General features: G+C 46.5%; 1 protein-coding gene and 1 long non-coding RNA gene across 4 annotated transcripts; one reads left to right on the forward strand and one right to left on the reverse strand.

Annotated features, from left to right (window-relative positions):
• The first annotated feature begins 1,813 nt into the window (after positions 1-1,813).
• On the forward strand, positions 1,814-11,444 carry LOC148936182 (uncharacterized). The gene is made up of 5 exons (XM_089078691.1): positions 1,814-1,906; positions 2,254-5,845; positions 5,927-6,508; positions 7,574-7,690; positions 7,940-11,444. The coding sequence occupies exons 1-2, from the start codon at positions 1,814-1,816 to the stop codon at positions 4,321-4,323; spliced, it is 2,163 nt and encodes a 720-aa protein (XP_088934817.1). The 3' UTR covers positions 4,324-5,845; positions 5,927-6,508; positions 7,574-7,690; positions 7,940-11,444.
• On the reverse strand, positions 11,133-15,104 carry LOC148936183 (uncharacterized). Of its 3 annotated transcripts, XR_016139699.1 has the most exons (9): positions 14,476-15,104; positions 14,141-14,411; positions 13,836-14,045; positions 13,606-13,736; positions 13,080-13,256; positions 12,705-12,986; positions 12,428-12,527; positions 12,096-12,302; positions 11,133-11,275 (listed from the first exon to the last, which is right to left on the reverse strand). It is a non-coding gene; the product is annotated as an uncharacterized LOC148936183 (long non-coding RNA). The 3 variants fall into 3 exon arrangements; XR_016139698.1 differs by having other exon boundaries at positions 12,428-12,986; XR_016139700.1 differs by having other exon boundaries at positions 11,182-11,275; positions 12,084-12,302; positions 12,428-12,986.

The following is a 15,104-nucleotide window of genomic DNA, read 5'->3' on the forward strand; positions in this document are numbered from 1 at the left end:
GGGGAGACTCGGGGTTTCCGCCCCATCTCCCCTGTGGCGCCGCAGCAGGCCCTGGACACCGAGGTTCTCCGAACGTTAGACCGGATGACCGAGGCTCTCTAGGGCCTGGCTGCTCGGGTGGGGGCCCTCGAAAAGAGGAGCCCCGTTCCCATCCAGCATCCTCCATCTTCTTGGGGAGCTGGTGAGAACATTGAGAGTGGTCCCTTGGGGGACATTGGGGGTGGTTCGACGCCCCCTTCCCCTCCCCCCGAGGAGATGGTTGTTTCTCCGGTGGCGGGGCCTTCGCTCCCCGTCCCGGAGCCTATTACTGGCGGCGGTGCAGCCTCTTGGTCCTCCACCGTCGTCAAATGCAGCAGCAGGAGGGTTTCGGCTGGGGGTGTTTTGCCCCCTCCTCCTTCTCCTCTCCCTCCACCCCCTCCTGCCTCTAAGGGCAAAAATGGGGGGAAGAAGAAGGCCCGGCACGGTGCTGGTGGGACCTCGATCCCACTTACTCTTAAGCCCGGAGCTGCTGGCGGGGGTGGACCTAAGGCCTTAGGGCCTCGGTCCGTTGTCCCCTGTCAGCCAAAAAAGGGGGGCGGTGGGGCCGCGCCGGTACCGACGGGGGCTCCTGCTCCCTCGGCCGGTGTCGGTCTTCCGCGTGCCCCGAAGGCTGTCAAGCCTCCTCCTCTTCCACCCCCCGGGGTGGTGTAGGGGAAGAAGAAGAAGAGATAAGGGGGGGAAAGTCCCTTCCCCGCCTGTCCCCCCACCATCCCAACCTACGGGAGTTCGGAGGGCGGGCGTTATGACGCTCTCCACTGCCCGAAAACGCATCCCCCGATCCGCCGCGATCTCGGTCGCGGTGTCCGGGGACCGTCGGCTGGAGGACGTAATCGCCCGGGCGAGGGATGCTATCTCCCTTGAGGAGGTGGGCATCTAGGACGGTATCCGTCCTTGGCGCTCGAGGGCCGGGGCCTTCCTTATGGAGGTCCCCGGCGGCGCTGCTGCGGGCCCCCTTGCGGACGAATTAGCGTCTCTCTTCAAGGAGGACCTAGCTGTCCGGATCGGTCGGCCCGTGCGGAGGTTTGACCTCCGCATTAGCGGGTTTGACCGATCCGTGACAGCTAAAGAGGTGGCTGACCGGATTGCGGTGGTGAGTGGCTGTGAGGTCGCCGACGTCCGCACCGGTCAGCCGAGATTTGTGAGCGGCGGCTCCGGTCTTGGGACTATTTGGGCCCAATGTCCGGCAGCCGCGGCCCTTCGCGTTGCGAGAGGGCGTCGCATTGTCCTGGGCTGGGCATCGGCTCGGGTGGACCTGCTCAAGGGCAGGCCACTCCGATGTTTCCGGTGCCAGGCCCAGGGACATATGCAGCAGAGGTGTTCGGGTCGTGGCGACCTGGCCCTCTGCTGCCATAATTGTGGGCAGGAGGGGCATGTGCGGGCGGATTATAGAAATCCGTCCTTCTGCCCCTCCTGCAACGTGAGGGGACGTAAATCCTCTAGTAGTCCGTAGTTGTGTCGGGTGGCTGAGGCACCTTCTGTGCCTCAGCCGCCTTTGGGGCATTTAATACCCCATCTATGGTGGAGTCTTAGACTCCTCGACGCGAGGGTGGCCGGGATGTGTACTGCATGTGTTCCCCGGTCACCCTCACTTTGCGTCCGCGAGCCCCTGGGGGGTTTTAGTGGGTAGGGGGGCGTGCGCTCTTTTGCGGGCGTCCCGAGCCCCACACTCCGTGCCGCTTAACGGCATTTCCCCTCAATAAAAAAAAAAAAAAGTCTGCTCGTGGCCCCCCTCGTGATGGGCCACCTTGTCGTGGTGAGGGGGCTCCCTGCTCCAATGACCACCTGTTGGCAGTACCGGGGTTCTGCCCCGGGAAAGCCCGGGTGCGAGGCGCAGGGTCTAAGGCCCATCGAGCGGGTGTTCCCGCAGGCGTGTCGCTGCATCGCTGAGTCTTCCTGGCAGTGCGGCAGACACATGCCATGGGGGGAGGGCTTGCTCCCCCCGGGAGACGGGCTGTGAGGCCGCTCGGACGTATTCCGGGGCAGGGTCCACAGTCTGGGTGCCGTCGGGGCCGCTCGGACATATTCCGAGGTCTGGGTCCGGCGGCACGGTGTGTTACGGGGCAGGTCGGGCTCCTTAGCCGGGCTAAGGCAACCGACCTAGGGGAAGGCCACCCCGAAGTTAAACCATTTTCATAAATATCATGGAAATGGACAACAAAAGGTTTCGAATTTACTGGGCGAGGGGTTTCGGAGCCCCAGGTCCCGGCGTGTTAGGGGGGGTATGGTCCCGGTCTCCCCACGTCGTCATCTTACGACGGGCGGATAGCGGAGTTGTCGGCGAGCTTCGCTAGCCCATTGGCTATCGCACGAGAAGGCTTGTATGAGCCTTGTGGAGCTTCGCTCCAGGATACAAGGCTCAGGCCTTGTGCCGTTGGACTGGGTCGCATTCCACGGATTCCTCCTGGGGCCGTGGTAACACGGCGCACCCAGTTCCGTAGGGGTGTGATTAGGGAGACGGTTCGGAGACGCCTTGGCGGCCGGATCGTCTTCAGGCGTGATATTCCGGGTACGCTCGTGGGGTTGACCCCTGACGTCCCGGGATTCCATGAGCGTCTCACGCCATCTGGGGCGTTTGTTTGCGTCCCAGGTTGGGACGACGAGCCGTCGGACTCTAAGGGTTCAGTCCTTCACTGGGTCTCGGAGTACGAGGAGGATCCAGCGGCTTTCGGGCCTCTGTATACTCCTGAGAGGGTTAGGGGAGGAGCGGATGAGCTCTTCACACCTGTGGTCTGCTTGGGATCCAGGGTGGATGCGGCTTCTGATCCTCCTCCCTCGGTTTCTGGAGGGGGGGTGTCATCCGGCGGGGCAGCGCCGGTTCCCGCCGTTGTCGGGCCTTCGGTCACCTCGATTGAGGTGGTCCGTCCCCCGATTGCCGTCGTCGGAGTCCCTGGCTCTAGTGGGCTAAGGGCTCCAATGGAGTCCGATTCGGACCTCGGCCCTTCCAGGCCGCTAAAAAGAAATAGCGGCCGCACCCGCAAAGAAGGGACGGCCCCTATGCGACCCGCGTCCCCGACGGTCTTAGAGATCGAGAGGGCGCGGGTCAGTGGGGATCCTCTACCCAAGGCGGTGGGTGTTAGGAGAAAGGTTCCGCACCTCTCCGTCACTCGCCGCCTTGTGGTGGAAGAGGACATATCCTCGGATGAGGACAGGGTGGGCTCGCTCCCGGTCGCTAACATGACCAGCGACCAGCGCCGGGAGTTCGAGCATTTTGCTCGACAAATCGAGCACATGGCACCCTCCGAGGTGTCGTCGCACGCCACTCAGTGGCTGCATGAGTTGGAGAAGGACCGAAATTCCTCCTCCTCTCTCCAGGGATCCGTCTCGCGGCGGATGAAGGTGAAACACTACCTTCTCCGGGAGACTATTTATGCCTCATACCGGACCGTCGCGAGACGGATGGGATCGTCTTCGGATCCCAGCAAGGTCTCGTCCCTGGCCAGCGAGAATCGCTTGCTCAGGGACGAGGTGGAGCGGCTTTCCGCAGAGCTGGAGAAGACGCGAAGCGCAAATAAATATTTGCGTAGCGTCTCTCCAGTTCTGGGCTTCATCGGGGGTGTGGCCACCCGGTTAGCCGGGTCTGGTCCCCCTCTGGGCCAAGAGGCGCGCGGCGGGGAGACTCGGGGTTTCCGCCCCATCTTCCCTGTGGCGCCGCAGCAGGCCCTGGACACCGAGGTTCTCCGGACGTTAGACCGGATGACCGAGGCTCTCCAGGGCCTGGCTGCTCGAGTGGGGGCCCTCGAAAAGAGGAGCCCCATTCCCATCCAGCGTCCTTCATCTTCTTGGGGAGCTGGTGGGAACATCGAGAGTGGTCCCTCGGGGGACATTGGGGGTGGTTCGACGCCCCCTCCCTCTCCCCCCGAGGAGATGGTTGTTTCTCCGGTGGCGGGGCCTTCGCTCCCCGTCCCGGAGCCTATTACTGGCGGCGGTGCGGCCTCTTGGTCCACCGTCGTCAGACGCAGCAGCAGGAGGGTTTCTGCTGGGGGTGTTTTGCCCCTTCCTCCTCCTCCTCTCCATCCACCCCCTCCTGCCTCTAAGGGCAAAAAGGGGGGAAAAAAGAAGGCCCGGCAGGGTGCTGGTGGGACTTCGGTCCCACCTACCCTTAAACCCGGAGCTGCTGGCGGGAGTGGACCTAAGGCCTTAGGACCTCGGTCTATTGTCCCCCGTCAGCCAAAAAGGGGGGCGGTGGGGCCGCGCCGGTATCGACGGGAGCTTCTGCTCCCTCGGCCGGTGTCGGTCTTCCGCGTGCCCCGGCGGCTGTCAAGCCTCCTCCCCCCGTGGTGGTGAAGGGAAGGAAGAAGAGAAATAAGGGGGGGAAGTCGGCCGGGAAAGTTCCTTCCCCGCCTGTCCCCCCACCATCCCAATCAATGGGAGGTCGGAGGGCGGGCATTATGCCCCTCTCCACCGCCCGGAAACGCATCCCCCGATCCGCCGCGATCTCGGTCGCGGTGTCCGGGGACCGTCGGCTGGAGGACGTAATCGCCCGGGCGAGGGATGCCATCTCCCTTGAGGAGGTGGGCATCTCGGACGGTATCCGTCCTCGGCGCTCGAGGGCCGGGACCTTCCTCATGGAGGTTCCCGGCGGCGCTACTGCGGGCCCCCTTGCGGACGAATTAGCGTCTCGCATGGGGGCTCTCTTCGAGGAGGACCCGACAGTCCGGATCGGTCGGCCCGTGCGGAGGTTTGACCTCCGCATTAGCGGGTTTGACCGATCCGTGACTGCCAAGGAGGTGGCTGACCGGATCGCGGCGGTAGGCGGCTGTGGGGCTGCCGACGTCCGCACCGGTCAGCCGAGATTTGTGAGCGGCGGCTCCGGTCTTGGGACTATTTGGGCCCAATGTCCGGCAGCCGCGGCCCTTCGCGTTGCGAGAGGGCGTCGCATTGTCCTGGGCTGGGCATCGGCTCGGGTGGACCTGCTCAAAGGCAGGCCACTCCGATGTTTCCGGTGCCAGGCCCAGGGACATATGCAGCAGAGGTGTTCGGGTCGTGGCGACCTGGCTCTCTGCTGCCACAATTGTGGGCAGGAGGGGCATGTACGGGCGGATTGTAGAAATCCGTCCTTCTGCCCCTCCTGCAACGTGGGGGGACGTAAGTCCTCTCACGCCACCGGCGGTCCGGGTTGCGTCCCCGTTCGGGGCGTTCCCGCCCGCCCGGAGCCCCATCCCTCTGGGGATGGGGTTACCGTGGAACCCACCGTGTCGGCCACTCCTCTTAGTCAGGGATCTGCCGACGCGGTGAAGATGGAGGTAGAGGCGGCCCCGGGCAGCTCGCCCGAGGGTCCGCCGGATAAAAGGGCCCGGTGTGGGGGAGGTTCTCCTCCCTCTCCTGGGGGAGAGGTCCCTCTCCCCCAGCGGGTCCTACGTAGTCGACCTGCCCCACCAGAGCAATAAGCTCGGGACAGGTCGACACGTAGTTGTGTCGGGTGGCTGAGACACCTTCTGTGCCTCAGCCGCCCTTGGGCATTATGCCCCTTTGATGGGGTCTTAGACTCCTCGACGCGAGGGTGGCCGGGATGTGTACTGCATGTGTTCCCCGGTCACCCTCACTTTGCGTCCGCGAGCCCCTGGGGGGTTTTAGTGGGTAGGGGGGCGTGCGCTCATTTGCGGGTGTCCCGAGTCCCACACTCCGTGCCGCTTAACGGCATTTCCCCTCGTTAAAAAAAAAAAAAAAGTCTGCTCGTGGCTGCAGTGATGGTAGGACGTGTGTGTCTCGTGCTCCGCTCCTTGTGCTTGGTGATAAGTTTTGATGTGACTTTTCATATACGTTACTCTATTCATTGGATTCCTGCTATTTTTTGGTGTAAATTAGGGTATAATTTGCATGATTAATTGTGTTAATTGTATGTTTTTACATATTAATCGTACTTAGACAGAAGATCTCCCGTTTCCAGGGATTATTGCAGCCACGGCAGGCTCCCCTGTTACGTCTTCTTGTAAATCTGTCCATAATTGTCATAATTATTAAAGCTATTTTTCCTAACAATGATGTATAATCATCGTAAGTATCGTACTTGTCTCTAATTAATTTATAAAAATTATGATGTAATACTCAATCTGTATGTCGTACGTGGCATGTGTCCAAGATGGCCGTCTTTCGCCGTCTTATTCACATTTCTGGCAAGATGGCTAAACGGCGGCCACTACGTATAATTGTTGCGTCATTGTTACTTCCTCTCCATACATAGTGCCATTAATGTTTGTCATTGCAGCCATCTCTTGTTCTGCGCGGAGTTTGTTGCTTTATAATTTTGTGAAACAATCGGATCATTTAGTTCTCTGGAAATATATCGAAAATAAGTGCGGTGTGTCGAAATCGGTTGGAAAATCTGGAATTCTTTTCCGTGCTCTCATTTCCTGGATGTCCTCCATTCTCCTGCTTCGATGAGGATATCTTGCGGAATTTATGGAACATCTGAATGGATCTAAATAATAGGTTAAAACAATCTGGGACAAGCATTGCCTACACATTAGCGGTATGTCTTTACATAAATTATTAATTGGTATCATTTTACTCTGTATCTTTATTTGGCAGTGGAGTGCTCAACGTAATCTCTTATCTATTTTTATAATTTTTTGATTCACTTTATTATAATCTATGCCACGTGGCTGATCTTTGTTCCTTTTCTTATTATGTATGAAAGATTTTAAGTATTTGTAATTTTGAATCTGAAGATATGCAATTTCTCAACAAATTCGTTTAGTTTTGCTAGCTTGTTACTTGATAATATAGATTTGCTATGTATATGTCAAATTGTAGAGTCGTTACACTCTGTTAGCATCTTAGTTGGTTAACATGAAACTTTGCCTGTCGCATAAAAATTGATGAACTTTTTAAATTATATGCACTCTAACTGCTTTGTTATAATGTTATGAATATGTTTATATATTTCTATTGAACTATTTATTGAACGTATTGAATGTAATGGTAATATTATCTTGCTACGCTGATTCACCATGTACTATCGTAAGTTCGCAAGCCTTACAGGATTATTTTTTTATTCAATGACAATATCTATACTCAGTCATTATATTTACTGTGCCTTTTTCATGTACATTCAAGTTTTCTAATTTAGCAATCTCATTATGAGTTGACTTGCGAAATTAATGATTATTTAAAAATTTCATTTTGTATGCAACCTTGTGCCGTATTTCATGTCTCTTGTTCGTAATTGCATCACATTGCAATCTTTGATATATAATTTATATTTTTTACACCTACGTTATGTATTTTTTAGTATATCTTATAAGATCTTGATCTTTTTTAATAAACATTTTGTAATTTATCATATATTCTATAACTTTGAATTGAGTGTGAGGGAGCCACCTCTCGGATAGTCTAGCACACGAGGTGTACACTTTGTGCTCCCTGTCATGTTTGGGTTGGCAACACTGAGCAGTCATAACCTGACAGTACTTGATATACCATTCTTTTTAATTTCTCAGCATATTAGTAAATTTCAAGCCTTTTTATATAACGATTTAGTCATAATAAGTACAATTTAATTAAGTTTAGGTATAAATATGTGAATTTTTTGCAGTGTGATGCTGTCCTGTGATTCCTGTGCTGTTTTGTCATTGTCTTCTCTTGATGATATAATAATTGAGGTTGTTATGCCTCTATGTTTCTTAATATTGACAGTATTTTTAATCACAAGGTAAATAATCATATATCACACATTTTATTTTTACTTGCTATTATTACCAGTGATGGTATATTTATCACTTTCGAATATAATATTGTTTCATACTCATAATTACTAAATATAGTCATCATATATGTGTCGTTAAATGTTAGGATGTTAGCCCATAAAAGCGGCACATCCTTATTAATGTTTTTTCTCATCTGCGATGAGAACTATATGTGCGTTTAATATTCATAAATACTTACTATTCTCCTTTTTTAGAAGTGAATCAGCGTACTTTATACCCATTGAGCCTTGTGTAATCCGGGAACTTACCAAGGATCTATTGTTGGCATTTTTATCGACCCCAAGATATTATATTTCGGTGCCTGAGCACACGTATGGGCTGCATTGAGAGACTTCTCATTCGAGCATTTGATATAATCATCTCTACTTGATAGCTGATACCGGCATGTTGCAATTTGGCTTTTTATGCGTGGTAACACAAGCTCTACTTCACTCTCGACGTACAATCCACGAATCCGTCTTCTGTAAACACTCTTATCGTTTAATTAACTATTTTGCGTCCGAATCATATTATATTTTTCGTTAATTCTTTTTTAGTCAATAATTAGTTACTGTAGTTATAGTTTAATTTTAGTTCTTGAATACTTTGCAAATAATCGATCCACTTGTACTTACATAATTTTATAACTCATTTTATTAGTATTAATTTTATTCTAATCTTAGCTAACGTTCGTTATACCGATGAATTGATTGACGTATTGTGTATCATTTTTGTTTAAAGCATCTTGGTTTACTTAATGGATTGATTTTGCTAAGTATTGTGCGCCACGGATGGCATTTGTGTTAACATAGTACAAATCTCAGTTTATTCAGTTCTACTAGAGGTGAATTAGACATATTGAACTTAGATTAGATGTAATCTGGATGTAATTTGGATAGAATTGCATTACATTACGTGTTGCCATGCCATTCTTTGATCAATCGATAATAGTTGTCAAGTACTACGTCTCTATTATCATGATATTATTCTTGAGAAAAGTCTCTGTTGCGTACGTCATGGAAATTTTAATGAAATCTTTATATTCATTTCGCGTGTGTTATTTTTTGAGTAATATCGTTTGCCGATTCTTTTGATCTTTGCCGATCTTTTGTTACTTCAGTCATCTTGGCTTTGTTTCATGTAAAAATTTTTTTTGTGGATTCTTTTGTGGGAGGGAACATATCTGCTCTAACACCGTAAGGTTTAATCAAGTTAAGTTTATTTATTTTGATAAACTTCATACGCCTTGGCCTTATTGTAATGCCTCTGCTTTGATAATTGATATACTTTTGAGAAAACTTGAAATTGATTTTGCCTGGCGTCTGCCTCCCTCCTTGACAGGGGTAATGACTGTGCCCCTAAAGCTGTAATATAGGATACATACGAGCTATTATAGTTAAGTTCCTGTAAATAATCATTACTATTAGTTATATTAACGCTGTATATACCGATTAAGTCTTATATTTTTACTAAGTAGGCTACACCTGTTAACTAGAAACTGACTATAGTCAGGCTTATTACATACAAACATATTAGAAAAATTGAAATGATTACGTATAATATGGCATATGTAATATTCTCACTCGGAACTTGATACTTAATTTATGCGCCACATGAGCTATTTTGGGAAGAGTATGATACTCATAAATTGATTTTATTATCGTCTGACGTTATTAAATTTCTTTTTTATTGTCGTTTCCCTGCGCTTTTTCATGGGGCTGGGATGTTTGTCTGGAAATGATTAAATGGTTATGTAGCAACTGAGATTATATGGCACAGTCTGAATTATTTAACGATTCAGCTTATCTTGCTGTACTTGTACTTGATGGAATTTAATATAACTTTGGCGATTATTTTATAATAGAGCGAATAACTTTCGAAAACGTTATAATCATAAGATAAGATAAGAAATATATTCTAATCACGCTAATTCGTACTATTTAAGTTGTTTCATGCATATATATATATATGTACAGTTTAGATTACTAATTTTATTTACTTTAATTTGAATTGTTTGATAACGTAATTTTTAATCAGCCAGGCTAATTTATTTGTACTGTAAGATTTATGCTACATCTTTCTTGTGCCTCATCATTAACATTATTATTTTGTTCTTATAAGCGCAGTACTTATTCCTACTTATTACTTACTTACTTGGGTACTTATTTACTTATTATTGTATGTCTAAGTAATATAACCGTCCGAATTAGTCGTTTTAATTGTCTGAGTGAGAATAGGATGTATTCTACGACGATTGCATTTTGCAATCTCTCATCCATCCATCAATTTCTTATTATAATTCTGATACTCACTTCACACTCACTTCAGTCTTTTGAACTAGAACAAATCTTTTTCTAAAAGCGTAAAGACAGCTTATTATACATTGTCATTGTCAACTAATTATTTTAATTCATCCGCATATGTATATTCTTTGTGTTGAAGTAATCTAAGAACATATTATTTCGATTTGTCTTTATTATAATTGGGTATTACAAATATCAAATTATATTGGTTATCACATTCACAATTAGATCTTTTGCAATATATCTCAGATGTAGCTTGCTGCTCATGGCACAGGTCTCTCCATTGATGAATATTGCTGAAACAAATAAGATTTAACATTATATTATGTACTTGAGTTAAACATATGCATTGCATTGCTGTTGCTTATAAGAACAAACCTTTTGTCTACGATACTATCTTTACTAAACTAGTAATAGCAGGGAGAATGTACTTTGTCTACAAATCTATAAAATGTAATTTAACGAGATTACTATTGTACTTTTTCTTGAGAATATCATATCTCTTGGCGGTGGCTTTTCTATTTAATTGAGATATGTATTAATTTTATAATTTTGAACTTGGCATTTTTGTTTTTATAAATAGTTAAGTCATTTCACGCATATATATATATATATATATATATATATATATATATATGTATAGTCTAGATTATTATTCTTATTTGCTCTAATTTGTATCGTCTGATAGCGTAATTTTTAGTTAGCCAGGTTAATTTATCTGTACTGCAAGATTTATGTTATATCTTTCTTGTGCCTCATCATTAACACTATTATTTTTGTTTCTATAAGCGCAGTACTTATTTCCTACTTATTATTTACTTACTTATGTACTTATTTACTTATTTTATATGTCTAAGTAATATAATCGTCTGAACTGGTTACTTTAATTATTTGAGTGAGAACAGGATGTATTCTACGACGATTGCACTTTACAACCTCTCATGCATCCATCAATTTCTTATTATTCAGTTTTTTGAACTAGAACAAATCTTTTTTTTTTTTCTAAAAGCGTAAAGATAGCTTATTATACATTGTCATTGTCAATTAATTATCTTAATCCATCCGCATATGTATGTTTTTTGTGTTAAAGTAATCTAAGAACATATTATTTCGATTTGTCTTTATTATAATTAAGTATTACAAATATCAATTACATTGGTTATCACATTCGCAATCAGATCTTTAGTAATAAATCTGAGATGTAGCTTGATGCTCATGGCATATGGGTCTCTCCCTCGATGAATATTGCTGAAACAAATAAGATTAACATTATATTATGTACTTGAGTAAAACATATGCATTGTATTGCTGTTGCTTACAAAAATAAATCTCTTGTCTACGATACTAACTTTGCTAGACTAGTAATAGCAGTGAGAATGTACTTTGTCTACACATCTATTAAATGTAATTAAACGAGATTACTATTGTACTTATTTCTTGAGAATATCATATCTCTTGGTAGTGGCTTTTCTATTTAATTGAGATATGTATTAATTCTATAATTCTGAACTTGGCATTTTTGTTTCCATAGTCATGTTGAGTTGTAGTGTTAATGTTTTGCGAATATTTTAATTTTTTATTCTTATTGTTATTATTTGTTATTTATCATTTGTTTAACTGTTAAATTATAAACAGTTATTACTTAGTGTTAGTTATCTAATTAATTATTAAGTTATTTTTATAAGTATTGCTGATTTGTTGATCTCGGTATATTTTTATAACTTTTTCCTTTTATAGGAGCATTACATGTGTCATTTGTTCATCTATTCTCTGATATTTATTTACATATTATTATAATTTTATATTCTATTCTTTTTTGATCTTTTCCACCTTTTGATATTAATTATAACGTAGTGTTAAGTCGTTCTTTATTTTCTTGTCTTTATGTGTACTGTTTTAACTAGTTATTATCATTTATGTATATACAACATGACTGGAAACATTAAGTGATAAAAATTAAGATACGATTTGGAACTTTATGCGCTAGTCGAGACGTTTATATAGTCTTTCTTAAACGCAGCGAGGTTTGAGACCTGTTTATAGCATAAGAACGTACATTTTAACTTACATTGTTCTGCTGAACATACACCTCATCCAGTCGTTGAAGTCCTGTGTAATTCAGGCTCGCTCTTTTCCAACGATGTGGCTCTTGAGGTATGCGTAGTCCATACCGATATAAATAATCGAATCTGATCTCTCGGGCTCACTGGATACGGCATGCCACTGTATCATGAGGGAGCAGCAGTGGAAGGTTGTTGTCCCAGCTGGCCTATATCTGTTAATAAACATGTGTAAATACAGTTTATACATTAGTAAACCAGTATTATAACAGCAGCAAATGAAGGATTAATACAGCCATTAGTGAGCAATGTGATTTAAATATCACCAGAAGTCTCTTACCTGAGCTTTTTCTTTTCTACTGGACGGATATTTTTTTTCAATGACTGCATGGAGACTTCTCTCCTCGATGCAACACTGGCGGGACAGGAGATGATTACTTCTGTGAACAAATCAAATTGTGTGCTGTATTTTGTGTATCTACTGGATAGTCTTTCTGTTGACGACTGTGTTGAAATGTCCCCCCTCAACACAACAATGGCGGGACAGGAGAGGATTACTCCTGTCAAAAAAATCAATTAAAACTTATGAACAATGAGTAAAATGATTGAAAAATCACCCCCCGCTGCTTCTCGGATGGTAGTGAGGCGGCCTCGTGGGGAGAACCCGCTCTCCGTGCGGTCGTCATCGCGCAACGGGACCCCTCCTGCAGTGGGAAAGCAGGAGGGTCGTGGCGCTGGAGGTCGAGTCCCTGCCTCCAGTAGGTCTTCGTTAATTGGCGTAGGGCAGGTAGGTGGTGAATCATCTGATCAGATGAGTGACCAGAAATTTGGCAGGGATGACTCCTATCCCAAGGAGACTTCTAGCAATGTGGAGTTGGATTCGGCCAGATTCCCGGATCCTGGAATTGCGAACGTAGACAGGTCACAAGAGTATGTCGACTATCCTATGGAAAATAGTTCCCGTAGCAAGGATAGAGAAATTGGCAATTTACCTGGATGCAGCAAAGATATAAACGGGCAAACTGATGAAGTGATCAGTCTGATCGAGTCGGACGACGATGTAAGCTTCGTTTCATACTCATACGCAGGCATGGAATCCTCCGCTAACTTTGGCGAGAGTCCTGCCTACTCGGCTGGTAGATCTAAGAAAAGAAGACTGGGCTCCTCTCCTAGAAATAAAGAGAAAGATCGTCTAACTATAGGACAGAAACTGGAAATTGAGGATAGAAAGAACATGATAAAATTTCTCAGTGTAGCCGATGCAGGAAATCAAGTTGTGGAATGGCTCAGCGAAGTGGAGAATTGCAGGAGGAAATCTAGCTCTTTGCAGGGTCCGGTTAGTAAGGTGATGAAAGTCAACCTTTGGTCGGCGAAAGGAGCAATCGAGGATATTGTCTCCAGGAAAGAGGCTAGAAATAAGGATGCTATACAAGGAGTCCATTATCAGGAGCTCAAAGAAGAAATTAATAAATTAAAGGAGGAAAATAGGATGCTTAGATAGTCTGTAAAAGTACTTACGGATAAACTCAACAGCAAGAGGTCCTCCTTTGACAGCAATCCTGTGGATCGTCCAGCGTACTCTGCCGTTGCCAGACTTCGCTCGGATGAGGGAATTAGTAGTCGTCCTTCTGCGGCGGCACGGGAGTTAACTAGAACAAAGAATACTAATTACACTGAGAATAACAGTAGAAATGTCATCAAGGCAGACAATAGTAGAAATGAAAAACGGAAAGTAGCGAATGAACTACTTGTTCGCTTCACGGACGCGATGAGGTCGTTGCTGTTCGATGATTCGGAAGTAGCCAAAGATAGGAAGCCGAGTAGATCCAACATCCCGGAGATCCGACGCGAAAGAATGGAAAAACATCCGAGACCACGTCTGATGCCGTCACTGGCGGATAACACGCCGGCATCTTCCTCTGACGTAGGGGGAAGGGATTCGGAGAGGTGGGAAGTTCCTAGAAGGAATAAGAGAAGAAGATCGGGTAACGGTATATCGAATGCAGACTTCGGGAGAGGAAATGAGCAAACTGATAGGGTTAAGGACAATTACCCAGTTCCACAGCGTACTCCACGTCCGGTGGCTCCCAGGAGAGCCAAACCGAAGGCGTTTTCTCCTAATACGGCGGCTGTTTCAATAGTCGTGGAGGATGGCGGCCCGTCATATGCTTCTATACTTGGAAAGGCCAGAGAGAATATCCCACACCAGGAGCTTGAGGGTCTGGACACCAGGGTCAGACGTACCCTCTCGGGTGGAGTTCTTTTGGAATTAAGAGATGCTGACTCATCCGAAAAGGCTGACGCACTGGTCGAAAAGATGAGAACTGTAATAGATGATCCAAGAGTCAGGATCAATAGACCAAATAGAAATGCAGATTTAAGACTCACGGGATTTGACGATTCAGTTACGGCGGATGAGATTAGACAGCAGATCTCTGCGTCTGGCTGCTGTCCCCCGGAGAGTCCAGTTAGAGTCGGTCCAATTAGGATCGCCAGAGACGGCCTTGGAATCGTCTGGGTGCAATGCCCATTGCAGTCCGCGCTTAAACTCTCTGGTGTTGGCAGTATGAAGCTGGGATGGGTCAGGGCCGTCAGAGTGGACCTGCTCCCGACCAGGCCTGTTAGATGCTACAAGTGTTTCGCCAGAGGACACACCAGACATCGTTGTCCCAGCATGATTGACAGATCTGGCTCGTGCTTCATCTGTGGAGATCCGACACATAAGTTAAATAGATGTAAATGTCGCCCGCACTGTCCTGTGTGCAGTGAGAGGGGCCTACCTGACGGACATAGGGCTGGTAGTGACGAGTGTCCGCCGGTGTTACCCGGTCCTCTTCATAATTTGAGGGATAGATCGCTCAACGGATCTCAATCGCCGCAGAGGAAATCTACCAGTCGGGATAACAGTACGCACGGGAACGATACACTGAATAATCCGGATGACACTAATAATATGGACATTGAGCTCACAAAATGAGAATTATTCAAGTTAACCTTAATAGATGCTCGACAGCACA

This window comes from Pogonomyrmex barbatus, unplaced genomic scaffold (assembly GCF_055798465.1).
Source record: "Pogonomyrmex barbatus isolate J1 unplaced genomic scaffold, ASM5579846v1 scaffold28, whole genome shotgun sequence".
Classification (NCBI taxonomy): domain Eukaryota; kingdom Metazoa; phylum Arthropoda; class Insecta; order Hymenoptera; family Formicidae; genus Pogonomyrmex; species Pogonomyrmex barbatus.

What these genes read in the sequence shown, in the direction of transcription:
- LOC148936182 (XM_089078691.1), top strand. Translation starts at nt 1,814, where the DNA reads ATGACCACCTGTTGGCAGTACCGGGGTTCTGCCCCGGGAAAGCCCGGG. An exon ending in TCGAGCGGGTGTTCCCGCAG is followed by an intron (nt 1,907 to 2,253) that starts GCGTGTCGCTGC and finishes CCGGCGTGTTAG; the next exon opens with GGGGGGTATGGTCCCGGTCT.